At 38.5% G+C, this 23,356-nt stretch overlaps 1 protein-coding gene across 4 annotated transcripts; it reads right to left on the reverse strand.

Annotated features, from left to right (window-relative positions):
* Positions 1–315: 315 nt before the first annotated feature.
* LOC131233108 (glycerol-3-phosphate acyltransferase ATS12, chloroplastic-like) lies at positions 316–23,082 on the reverse strand. 4 transcript variants are annotated; one of them, XM_058229712.1, is made up of 14 exons: positions 22,948–23,082; positions 22,367–22,736; positions 20,561–20,658; positions 16,572–16,658; positions 16,346–16,443; positions 15,995–16,052; positions 14,478–14,579; positions 14,324–14,385; positions 14,107–14,217; positions 9,794–9,872; positions 5,243–5,362; positions 5,037–5,150; positions 2,998–3,174; positions 316–648 (listed from the first exon to the last, which is right to left on the reverse strand). In XM_058229712.1, exons 2-13 carry the CDS (start codon positions 22,671–22,673, stop codon positions 3,028–3,030), a joined length of 1,383 nt encoding a protein of 460 aa, XP_058085695.1. In that variant the 5' UTR covers positions 22,674–22,736; positions 22,948–23,082; the 3' UTR covers positions 316–648; positions 2,998–3,027. The 4 variants fall into 4 exon arrangements, with proteins under 4 accessions (XP_058085695.1, XP_058085694.1, XP_058085693.1 ...); XM_058229711.1 differs by having other exon boundaries at positions 22,942–23,063; XM_058229710.1 differs by lacking the exon at positions 22,948–23,082 and adding an exon at positions 22,818–22,934.
* Between the last annotated feature and the right edge of the window lie 274 nt (positions 23,083–23,356).

Below are 23,356 nucleotides of genomic sequence, written 5' to 3' on the forward strand. Positions count from 1 at the left end.
AGGCCATCTGCTCATATCTCTACCATTTCAGCATCTCCTGAAAATCGGACTTTTATCTAATCGAACTGGGGTAGATCCAAAGCCAATCCAATTGTAAGGATCCTATTTGATCAGAGCGAATTCAAATGGGATAGGGATCAAGATCCAATCCATTGACAGCCCTAGTTTCCATCAGGTCATCTGCTCATATCTCTACCATTTCACCCATCTCCTGAACATTGATGAGGTACTCTCACGGGAAAAAAACAAAAGAGTCAGAACTAGATAGGAAAAAAAGGAAGCAAGCTAATGACATCACCACCTGTGCCAAGAAAATTCAATAAAACAACTACAAAGTTATGCAATTGAACAGAGTAAAATGATCTGTACAGTGGTAAGCTACCCTTGAAATTCTGATTATAGTTCTAATCAGGAAGGATTTTTTTATGAAATACATCTTCAAGAAGAATGAAAGGAAAGAACAATACTTCAGAAAGATCTGGGCTAAACTACCACGAAAGCAGCCCGGAATACAGCCATGGTTGGTTGTCATAGAGCAGTAACAGAGTCCACCACATTAAGCCGTTTATTGCCGCGTATAGCAGATCGAAGCACATTGTTCATGGTTGGTTACTGAATTATACAAAGCCAGTGAAAAGCCACCTAAACCTGGAATGGGGCACACAGATATTTCATCTTAAAACTAATAATAATACAAAGAACTTGTATATCAAATCACTATCTCATAATATGAACTCTCGGCAGTCCTCGTTCCTTGAGATGAACAGTGTGCAACTGCAAACAGTGCTGGGTTCATACACAAATCTTAAGATTCCAATTAATCAAAGAAAGAAACTTCTTGTTTGCAGCCACTTTTGTAAAGAAAATATAATCCATCCACTGATTAAGCATATGCCCTTGAATTTGTTTACAACAACGAAACTCAGATTTTGCATGAAGACCCGTGGGAAAAAAGAAAAAGCCCACAGAAACATGCAGAAAAGATCACTTGATGTCACATAACTATCTTAGATAAAACCATTCATCTTTGACAAATTATGAGGTCCTGATGCATCAGAACGTGAATAGTGTCCTGATGTCCAGTTAATCCAGTAGGATCTACTGTTTGGCAATCTTAACCGTTTATTGGTGGGGTCCCGCCATGGACGGGAGATGCTAAGAAAATGTCCCAAAGTTGGAAGATCCTATCCTTTGATCAGGGACCCAGGCATACACAGTTAAGAAAAGATACAGCAACAGTCCAGAAAATGTTCACATACTGGATGACAAGGAACTTCGGATCCTTTGATATTTTAGGATGTCCACTATCCATAGTGGTTCCTAACAGTTTGACAGTTCTGATCGGCTAACCAAGGCCTGACATGTACCCACTGGACACATCAGAACGCTCCACGTTCTGATGGAGCATTCTGATGGACATCTTTACTTGACAACATCCTTTGGGGTGTAAAGTACATGTAATTTAGTTCAAGATCCCATGATGACAGGAAAATGACTGGCTTTACAGTAGCTTGGCTGCTGCCTGTTGGAAAATGTGTTGTAATGTCTGATGATGGAGGCACCAATAAAATGGCTTCACCCTGTTAGCCGGCAGCATTTGCACTACAATCTTCATGCTTTTGTTGCTGCCATTTTCCCAATAACAGAGGATATATTTGGATGGACAAAGAACTGAATTGCAAACATCCAGTTTAATCAACAAATGCAATTGGTGAGGCCCCAAATATCATGAAATTTCATGATATATTGCACCAAATTTGACTGATTAATCAGGAAATATCATGAAAATTGATGATATTTTGCATCAAATTAGACTGATTAATTATGAAATCTCATGATATTTGCTGCAATCAAATGCACCCTAAATAATAAAAAGTAATTATGTTTCCCCATATTCATAATGAGGAAGAAGCCATCAAAATTCCATAACCTTTCTTTCAAGGCTAACTTGGAAGTAACATAATTGAAATTTGAAGCTCAGAGCCTCAAATATGAATACCAAGGAAATTGTGATTTAGTTATTTTCCACTTCATTAGGAGTGCGTGTGTGGCTGCAACAAGTTTCATGAAATGTTATGATATTTCACGATTAAACAATCTAAGTTGGTGCACAATATCATGAAATTTCAAGATGTTTGGTGCAACCAAACGCACCCGAGGGAAATACTAGCAATCACATCTGATAGCAGATCCAAACATGCACTAAACGTTGAGGTCCACATTTGGAGAAGGTAAAATAAAATGATTAGCAAACTAATAAGTAATAACATTACATTCTTCAGATAAGATTGTGTTATATATATATATATATATATATATATATATATAGAGTCATGCTCCCCTGCACACCTACGCACGTGCGCACCTTTGCACACGTGCCATGGGTGTCTAATCTGAACGGTCCATGTGATGCGGAATCCCATAAAACCTTACGTGAAAAATTTTCACCCTGATCTAATATTCTAGTGGGCCATAGCAAAGAGAAATGCAAATCAAGGGAGGAAACTGTTTTCATTTTTCATGGCCCATCAAAGTTTTAGATCAAAGTAAAACTTGGGCATGGGGGGTTTCAGGAGGTGCTGCTTCACATGAACGGTTCAGATTTTGGATCCACATCACGTATGATGGGTTCTCAAAAAAGTTCATACATAGTACGTACGAACTGGTTCGCAGGTGAGCGTTTCCGTGTGTGTGTGTGTGTGTGTGTGTATATATATATCAAAAAAACCAAAAAAAAAAAAAAAAAAAAACACTACCAGCACCTCAGGCAATTAAGTAAATTATGATGCACATACAATGATACAAATGGAATGCTTAGTTACAGTGACAGACATTAATCATTGGAAAGGAAACAGGCTATTCAACTAGCACCAAGTCTAATTGAGGAAACATATGAACCTACAAAATCCTAGAAACCTGATACAATTTTAATCCAGAATCAATTCCTATGATTTACATCTTCAAAAACCTGCTCAAATAACCATGTGGGAGAGATACCTCACGGTATAGGGGAGACCAAAGAGAAAACTACTCGGGTGATGGTTGCCATGGCTGCGAGAGAGAAATAATAGAGTTTGATGCTTCAAGTCCTTGATTGCCATATATTGCAGATTTAAGCACTTTGTATTGCTCAGTTACTGAATCAAACAAAGACTGTGAAAAAACCACTTTTGCCTGCAAGAAAGAGCACATGGTCCCACTTAGAATGATAAAACTTGACAGAAGTTGTGTATGCATATATGATATATCTTGGAGAATGTGTGGTTGGTTATCCTCCAACAATGCAACTAGGCATGGCAATAACTTCAGCACTGAGATCTAGTCCATCAGCATCAGCCTGAGCCTGAACCATTTGCCAAGCATACCAATGATTCAGGCCCAAACCTGATCTGTAACCCAAAATGTGATGACCAGTGCCAACTTATTTTTGTCATCACATTGCCAGCCCGTGGGTCAACCCATTAGCACTGGTCTTCTCAATTAATTCAGATAGGCTACATGAATCTTGTGCCACCACCATCATCATCATTTTTATTTTTTTTTGTATAAATAAAACATTACGGACAGGCAGGGTCAAACCAAGCCCAACCCAATTACTCAAATGGGCTGCATTTTCTGACCCCAAGCCCCAACAAACTCACCTAAGCCTACTTTGAAGTGGGTTGGGTTGGTTGGCCCGTGGGTCATCCCGTCCCATTGCCAGCCCTAGATCATCATCATCCAAGCATTATCCCAATTAAATGGGTTGGCTACATGAATCCTGTTTCGCCATTCCATTGCCAACCTCCTTTGCCTGGGGCCTGGGACTGGCAGTGAGAGCACAAAACTCCCATAGGCGCAATGTAATTGACTATTACATAGGTTGATTACAACTAAGCGTTATCTAATAGTCTCTTACATAGATTGATTACAATCAACAAGTATTGCCAACCTAACGCAACTAATAAAAAATGTAAAACGTATGTGGTCATTCATCACTTTTGAGTTGTCTACCTATGATATTGTGGAATTACATGATCCTCAACTTGGGGATATGCAGAGTATCCTCAGTCCCTGAGTTCGATAACGAGTGAGGTTCATGGGTCCATAGATAGAGACAATGAGCCTCACCATGGGTAAACTATGCACAAGAAATCTCAGTAATCAAACAGTCCAAAACCCTTCAATCAGTGGCCAGCATATAGACATTTACAAAAGAAGCACAGATGGTTCACATTTAATGGAAATATGGCCTAAGAGTGGACGGATGGGATCTTCCTTCCTATGTTAGAGAAGTTTGGAGCATGGTCTAAACATGGAGTCCATCGGACCAACAGTCTGGTTCACCAATACATGGGACCCACTAGAAGCCTCAAGGCCCGAGACAATCTACGTCTTTCGGGCAAGGACCGCATTATTCCTTGAAATGACAAGACTGGCCAACAATATTACATTATCAAGTGTAGATCCACAATTAAACTTGAGTACAGATTTGATCCACTGATTTTGTCAACCAAATTCTGCAAACCAGTAATGAAATTATTGTAAATTTAATAGACCATTCCAACTCGTCTAGTTGAATACACAAATTTGCAAAACCAATCAAATAAATACACAGCGAAATACTTATAGCTGACCCAGCAAGATGGCTTCACTAACTATGATGTCCAAGATGAAGTTAATCACAGTCATGGAATTACTGGAAATTAATAGACCATTCCCATTGATATCATTGGATACATTGACGGCAACTTGCAAAACCAAGCAAATGAATACACTGACACATTTACACCCGTATTAGCAAGATGATTTCATAAACAATGAAGCCTGAGATAAAGGTTATCATAGTAATGGAATTATTGTTAATTAATAGACCATTCCTAATGTCCTCGTTGGATAAATTGACATCAATTTACAAAACCCAGCAAATGACACATGGGCACACTTGTACCTATATTATCAAATGGGGTCATGAATTATGAAGTCCAAGATGAAGGCAATCATTGTAACCTAGGTAATTTTGTGCAAATAAATTTTAGTAAACAAATAAAACCAACCTCTTCGGGGTTTGCAATACCAGCGGTAATTTCATTGAAGCTCATTTCTGGAGCCACGGATAACCCAACTCCATGGTAAGAAATCATTCTTCGCTCACCAATTTGTTTCTCTACCTATAAAAAAAATAAAAAGAAGAAAGAAAGATTGCACCGTGAGGAAAATGAAGCCACTGAAAGACAACATCAGTTCTTAGATATGGGCATACCTGGGGTGGCGGTGGCATGATATCATAGCATAACAGTGATAAAGGGTATATATGCCCTGGAACACCTGAATGATCTGAAAGCCTCCTTATGTTGTCAACTGAGGATGCATCGAAGGGTGCCTGGCCCCCTTTTATCAGTAACCACCAGAAACAATGGCATCATGGCAACGGAAAAGCAAACATGCAGTACATATATTACTATGTAGAGTGAAATGGCAGAAGAGCATTCATGTAGTTTATTACTAGGACAAACAAACTAAAGAGTACCAATGGAGTATGACATTATCATAACAGTTGAGGATTAAAAAAATTAAAAATTAAAAGTTGAAATAGAACAACTAGGATGTATTTGAGAAGTTCTATTTCCAACAACATGAAGAAAACTAAATATTCACATTAAGGGCCCCCTTGGTAGCAGCAAAGGCTCTATCCTGGACAAGCCTATCTAGACCAAGGTTTTGAATAATAGTACCGATGGGCATATCGGCCGAGCCTAAAAATGAAATGATACAAGGTGTCTTGGACGATGCACGCATATATCAGCGGGCTTTTTTCTCCCAAAAAATCTTGAAACATTATTTGGGAAATTAGGAAAATATGTAAAACACCAAAATATATCATTTTATGCATTTTAAACATGTAATCAATAGTGTACCAAACCATTCTTTGATAAGAATGTTGTCTGTCGACTTGAACTTTTGAAAGTCAATCAATTAGACACTAATTAAACACAAATCAAGCATGATTTGGTGGATTATGGCCCATTTCATTGAAATATAACAAAGAATGAAAAAAATGGGGAGAAAGAGTGATGGATTACCCATTTTCCTGATTTTTCCCAAAATAGTCTATTCTACTTTGATTATCAAATCCCATTATCCCACTCAAATCTGGCATTTTATATCCCAAAACAGGCCCACATCTTGTCTAAAATAAGTTTATGAGCTTCCTCTAGGGTTGAACCGTTGAAACAAAGAAGACGGTGAAAAAATATGATAGAGAAGAAAAAAGGAGCATTTATAGCAGTGTCGCCCAATAACAGGTGTATTGGGCCCCACAAAGGTGGCAGTACGGCGTTATCGACCAATATAGACCAGTGCAGTGCTTTTTTTTCAGTTAACCAATTCACCCCCCCTAACGTGTAACGGTGGGGATCAAGACGGACGAAACATAACCGTTTTTTTTAATTAAAAAAACCATGACCTGGACCCATCTATCCTGATAGTCTTTTCTGGACACATCCATCCTGGATGGGCTTTTAATATTATCTATGTTGTTTATCTGACACCTTGGAATAGGATGGATGGATAGGCACATTAACATGGCATATTGGCACATACGAGGCATGTTTGGGTGGATTGTGGCACATGTGGGCACTTGAAGATTCACAGTGACACACGGGTGCTAGAAGATGGTCAATGGCACGTGGCTCATGTGACATAGGTGGACATTGATACATTGGCACATGTGGCACATGTGTATGGAACACTTCAAGATGGACAGTGGACCTTGGCACATTGACACAAGTCACATTAGCACGCACATGTACGTTAAAGTGTTGTCCAGTGGTACCCAAAAGGGAATGTGTTGGAAAACACCTTTTTTAACTATTTTGAGAGACAAATATCTCCTCTATTGCCCTGTAGCTGGACAACCTTGTCTTTAATTTCATTGGCTTTTTGTGCCACAAATGGGCTAGACAAACGAAGGAAAAGCTCTCCAACAGACATCTTCTGGCAGATGACAATTGTTCAATGTATGCTTCATGATGGGAGAATCAACTCTATGGCATACAAATGAACAAAAGATTCTCAAGTTTCTTTACAGACAATTTCAAGCATCTCATGATCTTACCTAGGCAGATGGAGATGAAGCATCACATTGTACATCTAGATATTGAAGTTTTTGCCCCCACATTAACTGTATGTATTGCCTTATGGCACGACCATAAATGTGAGAAAGCTCACGATAAAACAAAAGGTATAACTCCTAGAGAAGAAAAAACAAAAAAGACAACCTTGATAAACAAATGTGACAGGGATCAATATCGCCAATAAATATCAGAAGATATATGTGAATACTTTCAGTTTTTCTCTTTTGCCTATAGAGGACATCCAATGGGGCTCTTCACATAACCCTACAAGCTTTCTGACACGATGGAAAAAGAAAGACCCAACACCTTTTCATTTTCCTTTGAAAAATGAGCAAGCTAACAGTACAAGATGCCATCAAAGGATGCTATAGCATTCCTCGTGTCATGAGAAAAGGAAAAGAAGGGGAAAAGCTAAACATAAACCTAATTGTATCATACTGGATCTAGAACTCCATATTGGAGCAATATGAACAAGGAACAATAGCTTCCTTGTTCACTTATTTAAACAGATGAATGCGGATAATTTGCGAAGAAAGAAAAAATGAAAGGCTGGATTCCTCTTCCAATGTGTCTTCAGTAAGCAGGTCACAACTGGAGAAGTAAAGGTCCTCCATACTAAAATTAATATGTTCTTGCATATTCATACTGAAGTGACGCCAAACTCCATTTGCTTTCCTTTCCCATCCAACTCGAAAGTATAGTAATTTTAATGTGGAGCCTCGCCCCTCAATATGAATGCTTACTAAGCAAACCACAATCTGATTATTCCGCTCCATTAGAAAAATAATTGCAATTCGATTCAATTGTGCAACTGAACTCACCCTAATCCTTGATTCCAGCTATGCTTGTTGAAAATAATGACAAGTTGATTCCAACTATTTTGAATATTTTTCATCCAGAAATGGACTAGTAAAACAATTCATCATAAAAGGAAGACAGGTCTAATCTAGAAATCCTTTGTACAACCCTCAATATTTAGCATTATCAATCACAAGAAATTCAAGCCTCCTGTATCTACATCACCGTCATATCTTTTCTTGGAATATAGAAAGGAAAAGGCGGTAGAAGCCATAACATGCTAAAGAAAATTTGAGAAGATCCAACAAAATAAGGGAGTTTTATGAAAAGCCACCCTCTTTTTGGCTTGCATGATAAGACAGAACCACCCAAATAAATTGGGTTTCGCACTCACTTTTTTTAATGACTTGTTTATTTTCCCACTTTCAATCAAATTGAGCTCACGACCAGTCAGCCTTTTTTGTATGGTGATGAAAAACCCCGTGTAGAAAATGACGGAAATATCCTCCATGGATAATCATCATCATCACCACCATCTAAGCTTTATCCCAACAAATTGGGGATACCCTCCGCGGACAATTATAGAAACAATCATGTTTCACTATTGAGTGTGTACAGTGGTCTAGACCATGAAAAATGGACAGCAGACAACTATCTAGACCATGGGCATGGATTTTCACTTGTATGCATGGGGCCCTTAGACCAAATAGTATACCAAGGTTTGGAAGTATAAAGGAGATATTGGATTATTTTGGTTGACAAAGTTGTTCAACAATATTGTAACATCAAAGAAAATGTCAGACGAATGGAGAAAAAGTACCATGGTACCCATTTATAAGAATATAAAAAACATGTAGAGCTGCACCAACTATTGTGGGATTAAACTGATAAGCCATATTATGAAACATTGGAAAAGAGTGATTGAGCAAACACTAAGGCATGAGACAAATGTATTAGAAAATCAGTTTGTTTCATGCCAAGGAAGTCTATCACTAAAGCTATTTTCCTACTTAGACAATTAATGGAGAAATATTGGGGGAGGAGGAAGGATCTCGACATGGTTTGACTTAGAGAGAGCTTACAATAGGGTCCCTATTCTGGTGGGTGTTGGGAGATGAAGGAGTTTCAAGAGGATATTAATTGACATAATTAATTATATAGATGGGGGAGAGAGAGAGAGAGAGAGAGGATACAAGTTGTTTTGAGAGCCTTTCTCACTAAAGCAATGAGTGGATATGTGTCACAAAAATGGGTGGGTAGGGCCGATATTCAGTTAATCAGGTGGATGACCCTTCAAAGTGGGTAGATCCATGATCTCACAGCTCTAGCCCACTAATAAGGTGGGCATATGTTGTTTGGAAAAAAATGGATAGTTACCACTAAATATGGTTATTTTCATCATTTTCAAAAATGAACGACAGTCATGAGCTCAGTTTAACAGAAGTTGGGGAAATAAACTAGGAATAGAAAATGTGGGAGTCGAAACCTAGTGCCAATTTATTTAATAAAAATAAAAATAAAAAAACCTTAAAAATATTTACAAGTTAGCCAAAAAGAGAATTCTTGTGTTTTTTTCTTTTTTCTTCTCTTTTTTTTTTTTTTGGAAAGATGATAACTTTATTGAGCCCAGCCAACAGCACAAACAAAAAACAGTAAAACAAGGAAAGGCAACCCAACCCGAAAAATCAAGGACACTACTCTCTCACATGCTGAAACACTTTACAAATCACACCCCTGACAGAAGTACTCTTACTCTCAAAGCACCAAGAATTCCTTTCTAACCACATGAACCACAAGAATAGGGAATTCTTGTGTTGTATATAGCTGCCATGAAAGGGGGATGAAAAAGAAAAACAAACGATGCAAGAAAAATAACTTACTGGATACAATTCTCCTGTCAAAGGATCAGGGCGGTCCCTGCCACCACTAGGGGCAATCCATATTATTTGTGCTCCTGCCCTACATCCAGTTAGGCTAAGTCAGATAACCACATGGTGAAGAGTATGGTAAATTATTAATGACTGTGCAAAATTAAATATCATAACACTTGCAAGCTCAAACCATGTAAATAAGAAGCAGAATTTACTAAGAATCCATGTCAATGAAGATGCCAAATGATGTTTTAAACCTTGAAATGAAGGAAAAGAAAAAGGCAACCAGAAAGCAATCCAAAGCTCTGCAAATGAAGAAAGAACAAAGCTGCAAATGAAGCAAAAGACACTTGACACAAGAACCAGAGTAATTAAGTTGACAGCTGCAAGGACTACTAAATGGCTAAATGCTAGCAACAGTAACAATAAACTCTTGAAGAAGAAATAGAAAAGCAAGACTGCTTCAACATCGCAATAAAACCCTAAATCTCTAGAATCAATCTTCAAGAAGAAATAGAAAAGCAAGACCACTTCAATATCACAAAAAAACTCTGAACCCTCTAGAATCAGAAAAATAAGATAAACAAATCACTTCAATTCCACCAGCTGGCAAACAATTGCTTCTGAATGACATCTACTCTCATGTTTTAAAAGACACAAACTTGGGAAAAACAAAAGTGTCACATAAGGTCTTGAAAAAGAAGTTTTGGCATTCAAGGAAAAAGTGAGATGTAGCTACATTTGTAATTAACTATTGTCATGGTACAAAGGAACGGTTTATTTGATGTAGCAACAGCCAAAGTGATATAGCACAAGTCAAGGAATTGACAAGAACAAAAGAAAATGAAAAGATACTTAAAAAAGGAAAAAATTATAGTCCAAAACATAAATCCCTCTCTATATACTAATCAAATGCTTGGGAATACTTTGTTTAAGTGTTTCATACAGCAAGTACACCCCTTCTACAGTTTGTGCGTATAGGCTAAAGACATCTAGGGTTGGGCTTGAGGGCCCCATGGTTCAACCGATTGTCCATCAGGGCCATCTGATTGGATTTGTGGGTCCTGGTCCAAACAGGCCATTGATCTGATCCAATCTAGTGGCTTGGATGGGCCAAATCTGCAGTCTAGATCATTGGCTGGGCCTTATGGGTTGTCCAGACATTGGATAGGCTGTAATCCAGACCATTGGATGGGCTTGATATGGGCACAAATCTGCACCCTTAAATGGGATTAATCCCATAACCAGCCATCAAAATGGACCGATACTAGCCTTGATTAGATGACCAGATGACTTGGATACATCATAAGGTAATTGAGGAAGACTAGATTTTTGGCAACAGTGGCTTAGTAAACTTGATAGTTGAGAGAAGGACAGCTTTCTCCGATCATATGATAGTTATTGGTTGGCTGCTGGAGAAGGAAGGCTTTCTCTTATCTATGCATCACAAGTATCCACCAAAACTTCCAGTATTGTTGGTCAATGATGTGAAACTGTGGGGGAATATGAAATTTAGATGGAATTGATGGTATCATTGTCGATATCTGCCTAATAATATCATTATTGCCACATATCATAACTGATTCGGTTGTTTAAGAGCGACACAACGATAACTGTGATATTCAATTAAAAAATCGAAACAAAAAATCTAGATTAAAAATAAATAAATAAATAATAATAAAATCCTTCTTGCCCTTTTTTCCCAGTGTTTGATGGTGTGTTTTAACAAATCCACTCAGATTGTTTCAATTCAAAACACAAATTTGACAGAGGAATCGCGATCAGAGAGCAGATTCCAGCTGGAACACCAAGGGCAAGAAAAGTTAGTTTAAAGTTGTTAAAGTCCCTTGATATACATTGATACACCATCCTCTAATGGCTCGAGCTTTTAGAGCAAGTGGTTGTTTGACAAAACTCTCATTTTTTTAATAGATTGGCATGAAGGCAAGTAGAAACTTGTAACAATGCATGGGTTCATGAATTTAACATGGATTTCAAGTAACTTCAATTTTAAACATGAAAAAATGAAAGAAATTGGGGAAATCCGAACATGAGTATGTCTGCAGATACGAACAGGGGCATGGCTATGAACAGATGTATCTAGGATACAGATATGGGTATGGTCACAGCCAATGCCACTAGGAGTGACAAGAATAGTTGACTCCTTGGTACCACTATTGACAGGCATAGTAGTGACATTGCTAAGTTTGAGTACCATTAATATCTTAGAGAGTAGATGGCATGGTATCTTAGAGAGTAAATAGCATGGTATCATAACCTCATGAGTTGGGGATAGTACTGCAGTTATGTGGAGCAATAGTATTATGGCCACCAATATTACCTATACACTTCTACTTTCTAGGATTTTGCCATGCCAACAATTGGGGAAACTTGGACTCCCCTGGACACAACACAATACTTCAAATTTTGTAAGGAGAATGTGTCCTAGTGATGTCATCAAAAGTGCCATGAGTTGGACACTTTCACTTGAGGTAAAATTTGCAAGGACAACGTGTCCTAGTGATGCCATCAAAAGTGCCATGTGTTGGACACTTCACACGAGGTGTCCAAACATTTTTTTCTGCACAAAGATTTCATTTCACCGTCTTTGATATTTTTGTTATGTAAATTTATTTTGGCAAGCCAAAGATCTCTTCTTCTATCCCTCAAGCAACCTCTCTGACTTTTGTTCTTTTGTTCCTTCATTTTAGTTGTAATATTTTAACATCCATGATTTTTTATGTTTTGTTAGCAAATTATTTGCAAGTTTAAACTACTACTAATTTGTTTCTTTTGGAACTATGTGAATATTCTTTCTAATTTCCTTTGCATTTATTCATTGTTTTATTTAATTTATTCGGAAATGTTGCCTTGACTAGATTTTTTTCAGTTTGCCATGTTGGACACTTTGGCACTTGGCTCTTGTTGCATGTGTCTATGTAACACTGATGGTCGCACCAGTATGGATAGGGTCGCTGCCTTCAAGCCAGCTCACAACTTCATTTATACCTGAAATCAATGTCTATTTTTGGTTCTTAGTTTTTTGGCTGTATTATTTGTGTTTAATTGCATTTATTGTATGATATTTGAATGATATGACTCATTTTGGATATAATTGCATCACTTACGGTCGATAGCTCATAGTTTTGTCCCTTAAACAATGGAAAATTATTATCCAGTATTTTTATAATGTTCTGAGTTATATGTAATCATTTTTTTATTTAACATCTCCTGAAGTTTCACTAAAATTTTCACCATTTTTTTTTAAAAATTTCCCCAATATTTCCCTCTTACTACAATACATTACACAATAAATGTAATATTTTCCAACATTTCCGTATCCCAAGGGTGTGATACATTGTACGATATCAATATTGCAAACACTGACATATTGAATGTATGGTGGCAGCAGTGAGGAGCGAATTGTATGCTTTATATGGCGGACACAGAGTCAATCAATCACTTGTTCATTCATTGTCCTTCCACCCGCATGGTATGGGAGTCGTTCCTGGCCTTGGTTCAGATATCTTGGGTCATGCCAGAATCTGCTGGTGTCCGCCTATGGACATGGCATGGAGGCTCCTCATTATGGCCATCTTTTGGGCAATTTGGAAGGAGAGGAACAAGCGTTGTTTCAGGAATGGCAGGACCTTGGTGGAAAAAGGATATGCGTAATCAAAGGTCTTGTCATGAGTTGGGCCCCCTGTGTCAATGCAGCTAAAGCTGCTTCTATCTCTTCCTTTGTAGATTGTTAGCGTTGCACTATGTTGCATTCTTTCCCTGCCTTGTGGCAGGTTTTTCAATAAATAATTTTGCTGTCACTCAACACACACACACACAGCCCTTCTTGCTAAAGAAGATTGACAACAGAGGATAGAGGTGGGAGCAGTTTCAAATCTGAGAGAAAAGAAGAAGATTTAAACTTTAAGATAAACAAGGCTTGAGTTTTGGAATATGTTGATCACTCGATGTATCTGCTACTGTTTTTATCCTGAATGTCAGGATGTGACAAACATTAGGGTTTTTTTTTTTTTTTAAATGGCGAGTGGAGTTCCAGGTGATTTTGTGAAAGGAAGGCAGATTTAAAATGAGGTTTTTCCCAAAGAGGTGATGAAAGCATGCCCTTGACTGAGTACCAATCCAATGGGTTATGACTTGAAATAAAAGTTTGAGTTACGTGGAGCATATCATTAATGCAGAATAAGTGACAATTAAGTTGGACATATATGTAAACCCAACTGGCTAGCAGCATCAAACTGGAAAACCAAAGACTAATTCTCTAAATCCATAATCATGAGCAGAAGAAAGCACTCCCAACATACCTTAAAAGCAAAGCCATCTCTTTCAGACTCCGGGTATTTGCTCTTTTTTTCATCTCGGTAAGCTCAGGAATGTCATGCATATGTTTTTTCGAGTATACACACAGAAGATTTCTGGTATGATACAAGATCTAAGTATATGAGAAAACCAGAAATTCTAAGTGTTCAAAAAGTAACAAAACAAGTTTTTCCACTATGTATCGCAAGGCATTGTGAGCACCTTCCCATGCTGAAGGGCTTGCAAATGGGGTCTGTCACAACCCTATCTCCCGCAACATAGGTCTGTTTCGCAAACCATGATATTTGATCAGTCAAGCCCACTCAACATGATTACACTTCCGTTCACAAGCACAACATTGAACAAATTGGCCTACCAACTTCTCAGCGAGATGGGGATTTCTTGTGTCAAGCAATAATGCAATAACTGCCGGATCTGCTTCACTTTGATGGTTGGAGATCAAGACAATATTATGGCCCTACATATTTCAGCACATAAGCATTGATCATTTCCTATGAACTGCTGATAAATATGGTGGAAAAGAATGAAAAACGTTAACTAAAAATTCAGGTAAGAGATTTAATTGAGGAAATTCAGAGAAGGGAGATGCAAAAGACAGTGCAAAGGAGCTTCTCCAGACCAGCCAGGGTTCTTTCCCACTCCACAGCACCATTTCCCCAGCACAGCATATAGCACATGTCACACATTATTAAAGACAACCTGAACTACATGGCGATTGGTGGAAAATAGTGAGCAGCTATTTCAACATAAAACCAAACACAGCATGTGCACCCCTCTAACATAGTGGCACTCTCAAGATAGGCATCAAACTTTTTTAAGAGATGTGGAGTTTGACTCCATGATTTAATCACACTGAAATATCCACTTGGTAGGAACTACATGGTAAACTTTCATTGTCAGAACTTGGAACAATACAGACATAAACAAGAGAGAAATGGTTAAAATAAAATTCATAGTTGTGTACTGTTCCCATGGTGTCTTGTAGGGGTGCACATGGAACCAGTAGAACCGGTAAACCGGACCGGAACCGACCAGACCGCACGGTTTGGTCCGGTTCTGAAGTGCACCGGTTCCGGTTCCGGTTCCGAAAATCAAAGAACCGGTTAGTTCGGTTCGGTTCTTGGTTTGCGGTTTTGTAGAACCGAACCAAACCTGGAACCGGACCCCTTGGTCAATAAATATTTAAATTTTATTTTTTTTAACATAAAAAACTATAACATTCATCAAATGGATCACAACACGAATAGACATTGGTAGCAAAATCATTTTGGGAACACAAAAGGATCATAAAAACAAACCATGACAAGATTACTCTATGTGAAAATTTCCAGCAGAGGAGCTTAGAATGGATTTTTTAAACAAAAAAAAAAAAAACATGCAATTGGGCTAGATTATAAAAAACAAACCATGCAATTGGGCTGGATTATAAAAGGCCCAGAACCGTAGAACTGAACCGGAACCAAACCGGTTTTTATGGTCCCGTTCCAATTCGGTTCTAGGGTGCAAATGGTCTGGTTCGGTTCTAGTTTTCCTGGAACCGTTAGGAACGGTTCGGTTCCGGTTTCACCCCAAAACCAAACCGAACCGAACCGTGTGCACCCCTAGTGTCTTGCAAAGAATATATCTCCTGGTATATGAAACTGACTAAATCCCTAGCTTACGTTGCATAACAGATTAGACTAAATAACTCTACTGTAGACAATCGAAATTCCCCCAGCTGTCCAGTCAAAACTTCAGTTTTACAAGGAATATAATAATCTCATCCCTGTTAGGTTGCGTGAATGTGGTGTGAAAAAGTAAGGACATGCAAGTAGTGGTTTCACCACCAACTGGAAGCACACAATCACAAGAAAATCATCCGAAATTAAGCACCTGTTGAAGCTTCTCTTCCATGTCAGAAAAAAGAGCGATGTTGCCAACATATGATTTTCTGAAGATGCAGAAAGAAAAATAAAGTTAAGAAAAGCAATGAAAAGCAGAGGGAGAAAACCTTCTCTGCTGCTGCATTTATAGTTAACATATGAGAAAGCCGTTTCAGTTGCTACAGGTTTGCCAAGTGAAATGACAAGTCTTAAGGAGATCATCAGAAAACCAGCACCAAAGGACTATCATAAAGTTTTAAATGTAATTGATCAGCACGAACCACAGCAAAGCCAATAAAAATTCTCAAGCCACATCCCAGAAAAAATAAATTAAGGAAACACATTAAGATTACTGAACAACCTGAAATCTATTAATGGGCGGATATAACTTTGCCCAAACATGTAATAGTCAAAAGGCTCTCGTATCGCTTTGTGATGTGGTGGAAAGGTAAAAGGTTCCTGGAAAAAATATAATCCTTTGTGATGTAAGAGGCTCGTAATACAGAAGACTTGCTTCTCTACATAAGACATCCAAGTGCACCAGTTTTCTAACAACAACTTGAAAGTACATAAGCTGATGGTCAAACCTCCACGTCCACTAAAATGCGGTCAAAGGTGACAGCCATGTTTGACAATATGATCTCACTTGCTTTGGGATTACCACTTTGCAAAACCTGACAAGCAACAAAAATGAGGTCCTTCAACATTCCGGGAAGTATAAATATGCCTCAGAGAAATAGATAAACATCAAACAAACAAAACATTGTCCAGACTATGTTTCCTCCGAATTCCTAAAGAATGAATTTAGGAGTCTCCAACTGACACCTTACACCAGCGGCATAGCAACAGGGAGACATGGCATGGCAGGTACCATGCAAGATTGTCATGAAATGTTTTGATTCATTGCAACATTATCCACATAACCCATGATATTTCCTCTACCACAATCACCAACAAAGCTCTTCAGTCTTAACCATCTGATGACAAGCAGTATAATATTTTTACCAACACGTGCTTTTCGTCTCGCTTAATTTTTTTAATGTTATTTCAATATCTACACTGAATCTCATTTGTTAGGAAGTTCAATCAAAAAGGGCCTCCAATCAAGACAGAAAAATCAATTCAAACCAAGAAAAAGTTATAATAAACATGGAACCACAAGAAACCAGTTTTAAAATGAAAAGTAAAATGTGAGAAGGAAATCGGACTGGGTTGCCAAAAGAAGAATAAAAAGATCAGAACAGAACAAAAAATGCATTACCATTTGAATATGCATAACAAAACAACAGAAAATGCTTAAATTAACCATCCGTATTTAGGGAAGGTGAGGTTGGTATGAAGAACACCACATGACATCACAACGGCACAGCTATACTATGTCATGCTACTCATATTTGTAGGCCAGAGTTACCTCCAGCTGAGTTTGAAGCTCTATTGTTTACTCTCCAGGTCATTCAAAAATCAAATCAATGTCAAGAATCATGTGCGTGTATTTGTTACATGGAATTTTTTTTATTCAAAACATATAAATTAAGGTACATGAACATGCGCACTAAAAATGGGTGAAAGAGCATGCCAATGCAAGGAAAAAGCTAAATCAGATTAATTTTGAAGGTGCTATGTTACATGCAGAGAAATTCTAAGTGCACTTGCCTCACACATGGAAACAAGCACACCCGTGTGATATTGGACTATGCCGATGCAATACCTCAGAAATCAGGATGATCTGATCATCAAGTAACCCATCGTTGTACGTCAAAGTTAAATCTTGGTCAATGTCTCATAACCGTTCATCCATTTGTAATGCAAGGGCATTTTCACATTGGGCTCGAATGGGGTAGCCTGTGGGATGCGGGGACACGCGCGAGGTGGGTGGCCTGTTTGAAGCGGAACCCATGTGAAGTGGGGCGCATGAGGAGGTTCGACCGAGGTCCGAACCCATGCGATGTGGGGCCTGGGTTATGAGATAAAAGGATTGATTCACCACTCTCTATCAGTTCGAACTTTTAGAGAAAGTGGCTAATTGTCTTGCATCAAATTGGTATTAGAGCAGGAAGTTTCATGTTTGAGACTCCTCACCGGGGTGAGTAATGCAGGGGCATTTTCACGTCGGGCTTGAGTGGGGTAGCCCGTGGGATGCAAGGACACACTTACAGTGGGTGGCCCGTGTGAAGCGGAACCCATGTGAAGTGGGGCCCACGAGGACGTTCGGCCGTGGTCCTAACCCATGCGATGTGGGGCCTGGGCTATGAGATAAAGGGATTGATTCGCCACTCTCTATCAGTTCAAGCTTTTAGAGCAAGTGGCTAATTGTCCTACATCAATTTGTACACAAGTGGCCCGCCTAATGATTAGCCTGATTTGATTTTTATCACACGGCATCTGCAGAGTGGGGACCCCTGATGAGTGGCTGCAATATCACAAATTTGTTCCTTGTTTCCACGCATGAGATGTTTGCACTTAGAAAGTGCCTCGAGCGAGTGCACTTAGCATTACCCTATAAATTATAATGCATGCCCAACCTAGAGCATATGTGTGAAAGAGACCCCTCCACATGCACCTCTAAATGCAGCAGCCCAGCATGTGTAGGAGATCCAGTCACGGTGGGATCCACCGTTTAGATATTTGGCAAAAAGAGAAAAAAGCTAGTAAACTATCATGCACCAACACATGCACGAAAACAACGAATAGTTAAAAGAAGAAGAATGAGCAAGTTTTTTAGAGCGGTAATTTTTCACTGATCTGGGCTACTTAACTATTGGCCAGTCTGTTGGGTTAGACCATCTAAGCAGTCGGTTTCCAGCCAATCCACTGCTTGGATGTTCTGTGCAAATACCAAGTAGAGACATGTAACTTCATGTAGTAGGGCTAGCAACCTCTAGAAAACAAAAGGCACTTCTCTGGAGGTGGGCAGCAAATGGCTCTTTCTCAGCTAGGTCTTCCCTCTCAATGTTGATGGATCGGAATGGCATTTCTCCTCCTTGTCTTATAGTTTGGAAGGCTCATGTGCCTCCAAGTCAAGGCATTTGCTTGAGTCACAATGGCAAAGAAATTTTTATTCTGAATAGCTTAAAGAATAAGCATGGCCAAATATGTGTTTCATGTGCAGGAAAGAAGCGGAATCAGATCATCACCTTTTCACCCACTGCATGGTGGCAAAAGAAGACTTGATCAATTCGGGACATCTTGGGTTGCTTTCAAAGGTAGAATGGAGACCCTTTGGAAGACTGTGCTTTTTGGGATTTTGTTGGGGTGGTGTAAGTAAAAGAAGAAATTTTCAGGGTAAATTTGTGCTAATATTGTCAGTTGGGCATTTGATGAAACAGGAGTTCCAAGGGTGTTCTATGGTGACTTTTTGAGAGATTGGAGGCAGTTCTAGCTGATTGAAGGCCTTTAGTTTCTAGTATCGGCTTTTCAGGTTTTCCCTTGTTCTTTTTTGTTTTTCTAAGGTTCCTAGCTTGTTGAGTGACAAGAGGGTGACTTGTCGCTGGCCGGTTTTGTTTTCTCCTCTTCTTGGTTTAGTAATATCTTCATTAGCTTCCAAAAATAAAAAATAAAAAATTGCACTCTTGAAAAGAGGTTGCAATGGAAAACTGTACTGACAAATAGTAGAGCTCAATGCAGCATAAGTAGGTCTTGCAAAGGATAGCAACACAAAAACACCGGAACTTTCAGTAAGAGACGAAAAACCAATACCAAGCAAATGAGGTAAGTGCCAACTCAGGAAACACGACAGTGAAATTTAACAAGAAAATAATGGCTCATTTGGGAGCTTGTAAATGGAGGTGAATGGTAAATAGAATTGGAGGTAAATGAATTGGGAGTAAATGACTTACTCAGTTGTGTTTGGATAGGAGTAAATGAAATGCATTTGAAATCCAAATATTCTATTTGGATGGGAGTAAATGGGAGGAATTAAAATGCATTGGAATTTTTCAATATATTCATAGGAACATATGTGACATCCAAAATCAGCTTTAATACCCAAATTAGTATAAATATATGATATTTGACAGAGTAGTTGTAATATTCCCATTGAAATATATACTTTAGCCAAAGATGAAGTTTCGAGCCTCGGGTGGGCCACAAACATGAGGATCACAAACAAGCTACTTGCAAACATTTTTTAACCGCCCATTTAGATGGCCAACCTTTAGACTATTTGGATCATTCTATTGGTGTGATTTTAGTAATGTAGCCGATATTTGGATCATTTTTTAACCTTTGTTTACTCGTGTGACTCTCCAAGGGAGTCCAAAAAGGCATTTGACCCCATTTACTTCCAAATCTCTCCTCTGAGAGAGGATTTCATTTATAGGCCTATTTACTCCCACTTCATTTCATTTTCATGCATTTACTCCCATCCAAACGGACCTCTGAGGCCATTAGCCTCCATTTACTCCCAATTCCTCCCACTCACCTCCATTTACTCCCATCCAAACAACCCCTAAAAGATTACTAATATGTTATAAATAATCAAAGATGATGGCTTCAAGGTGAACCAAAGTACACGTGGTATCTCCCCAACAATCCATCAAAAGACAGAAATATACAGTACATTCCAACTGTAAGTTACCGCATTCCGATAATTTCGATATACTTCCTCCATCCCAGCAGCAATAGTTGAAGGCAGCCTTCCAGATTCCATTTCCTTTCTAATCCCAGAAAGCAGCTCTGCAGTTAGTATAGATCCGTCATAACCAAAACATTCCAATCTGGAGTAACTACCAAACAAACAAATGAAAATTGCCTAAGTTGATCACAGTCGTTATAACTTCTCAAAACAAATATTTGGAGCCTACATGCATAACTGAAGTTTCCACCCAAAGCAGGAATACCATCAAGATGCCACTAAATAGAAAATTAGAAATTAACAGGAAGTGACGAATTAAACTAACAAAAAAAAAAAAAGAAGAGGAAAAGCTACCTTGATAGTAGCAAAAGGGAACTGTACTAAAGTACAGGTTAAAGACCGTTTATCTAATGTATTAACAACTCTCCAAACAGGCAATACCTATCTATTAACAAGCTACTTATCCTCTTTTCATACTTAGCAATGACAGCTAATGTGAATTAAAAGCTTGGAGCAAATTTCGGGCAAATGCCAACTTATCAGACAATTTTGAGAAAAGGGCAGTGAACTGGGTTCGAGAGAGATGCAATCCTAGGAAGCAAACATGCTTCTTCCCTGTCATGAGGCTTCTTGTGGATTGAATGCATAAAGAAATGAGACTCTCATAGGGAAGAAATTCCAAATACTGAAACTATGTTCCACCTTTCTCAGGCAAAACCAAAGCTGCTGAAAAAGTGGGCTCATATGAGCATCTTTTCATTTTCTTTCTTATTAAGAAAACATGAGAATTATGAATAAACAATTGTAGAGATATCTTCATGACGGAAAAGAAGATATAGGTGAAAAGGGACAAGACTAATCTTTCCATTGGAACACAGGAGAGTTTATTGCAGAATTCCCACCAACCAGTGATGCAGGCGGAATCCTATGCACATTCCGATTTCAATACCCTGGTTTTCAGGGAAAAGGATGAAATCACTATGAAGCCCATTTTGATGTGATAAGAATTCCCAACCTAGCCAATGGATGGTTCGAGGGAAACAAAGAAGTTAAGCCTTGACAACTAAACATTGATAAACTAACCCTCATGAACGTTAGGGGTCATTTGGATGGTGGTAAATGGGGCAAGTTGTAAATGATTTACCAGCAAATCAATTACTACTTGTGTTTGGATGCTCTAATTTGCTAGCAAATCATTTACTACTTGTAAAATGATTTAGTAGCAAAGCCCCTTTCTCATTTACCAGCAAAAAGGTGAGTTTTCATTTACTAGTAAATGAGGAGATGGCAACGGCTCTATTTTTTTTTTTTAATGAAAGCCTATAATGTAGATTTCATTTACCATTTACAGGCTATCCAAACACTGTAAATGATTTACTAGTAAATCATTTACAACTTAAAGCCAAACAGACAGGCTACAAATCATTTACAACCTTTAAGTGATTTACTAGTAAATCATTTACAATGTAAACCATTTACCACCATCCAAACGACCCCTTATGGAGCATGACATGAACGCAAAGTTACATGACCAAGATTTTGACTGCCAGTTCCTCTATCCCCACAACCTATTTGCCAAAACTTCAGCTACGCATGAAGAAAATTTGGGTTATCCCAACCATCAATCAAAAAATTCTTGGTAAATTTAAGTATTTGTATTCACTCTCTGCTTGAGTCAAAATTCAAGATTCTCTGGCATTGAAAAACACAAATGCAAGAAAAGAAGAAAGAAAGGACACAAGATTCAAAAATAAGCAGCAAGAAAACCACTACAACTCTAAAGAAAAAAAAAAAAAAAAACAGAATCACCTTCCTCGCTCTGAACATCAAGAAATGTCCTTGAATGTCGGACCTCCTTCTCCGCCCCTGACCCCGAGGCGATTGCCGCCATTCTTTTTGACGCACTCCCCCTCTCCGTTGATTCCTTATCCTCCACCAACTCTGCCATCGCTCTAACCTTCAACAAGGAGACCGTGCAGGTGCAGAACTTGCCATTTGATCGAACAGGAAACGAACAAGAAATAGGATAAATCGAGGTAGAAGAAGTGGAAAGATTTGAAACCCTAGCTCTAGATAAAGATCTAGAAACGGAAGGAGACGCCGAAAAGATCAGCATGGCCCGAAGAGAAAGTATAGATTGCGATTCAAATAGACGGATCTTCTGCTACAGAGCTTGAATCTGCACAGGAAAAGAAAAATCTTAAAGATGAAGAACGAGAAACCCTAACCCTAGCTATCCGGAAGAAGAGAGGAAAGATACCTGCTCTCATTTCACTGAGACAGAGAGGTTATTGCAGCGGTTTTTTTTCTTCTTTTTTTACTTGAAAATGAGAAATGAAATAAAAAGAGTTCTATTTATCGTGATCCGAAAGTTCAATCATTACTGTGACCGATTCTGTTGTCCAAGAAATGTTTTACATTTGACACCCTATTTTTGATAGATAGGCCCTTTCTTGTCTCATACTTTAGGAGCCTCGAAGAGATCACGGAAGAGATGGGAGGACAGACGAACGGAGGGGGAGAGACTGACGTGAAATGATAACATACATTCGGATATATGGTAATTAGGTACGTTCGAGACGTGTGGCCCACCCCTAATGTTTATTTAAAATATCAATTGAAAACGTTAATCTGGTGAGAGAATTTATATCCACCGTATATCCAAAGAATTGTTCAGATAAAAACTAAATTCAGACAAAAAAGAGGGAGAAATTTACAATCATGACTAAAACCTATATATTCAACTTTTGTGGCTCAATAAAGACATATAATGAATTTATTTTCTTTTTTGTTCTTCAT

This window comes from Magnolia sinica, chromosome 18 (assembly GCF_029962835.1).
Source record: "Magnolia sinica isolate HGM2019 chromosome 18, MsV1, whole genome shotgun sequence".
Lineage (NCBI taxonomy): Eukaryota > Viridiplantae > Streptophyta > Magnoliopsida > Magnoliales > Magnoliaceae > Magnolia > Magnolia sinica.

Coding starts and splice junctions, on each gene's coding strand:
- LOC131233108 (XM_058229712.1), bottom strand. CDS start 22,673: ATGCTGATCTTTTCGGCGTCTCCTTCCGTTTCTAGATCTTTATCTAGA. Junction 20,659..22,366: donor TGATGTTCAGAGCGAGGAAG/GTGATTCTGTTT, acceptor TACTAACTGCAG/AGCTGCTTTCTGGGATTAGA. Junction 9,873..14,106: donor GAGATGGCTTTGCTTTTAAG/GTATGTTGGGAG, acceptor AACTGGATGTAG/GGCAGGAGCACAAATAATAT.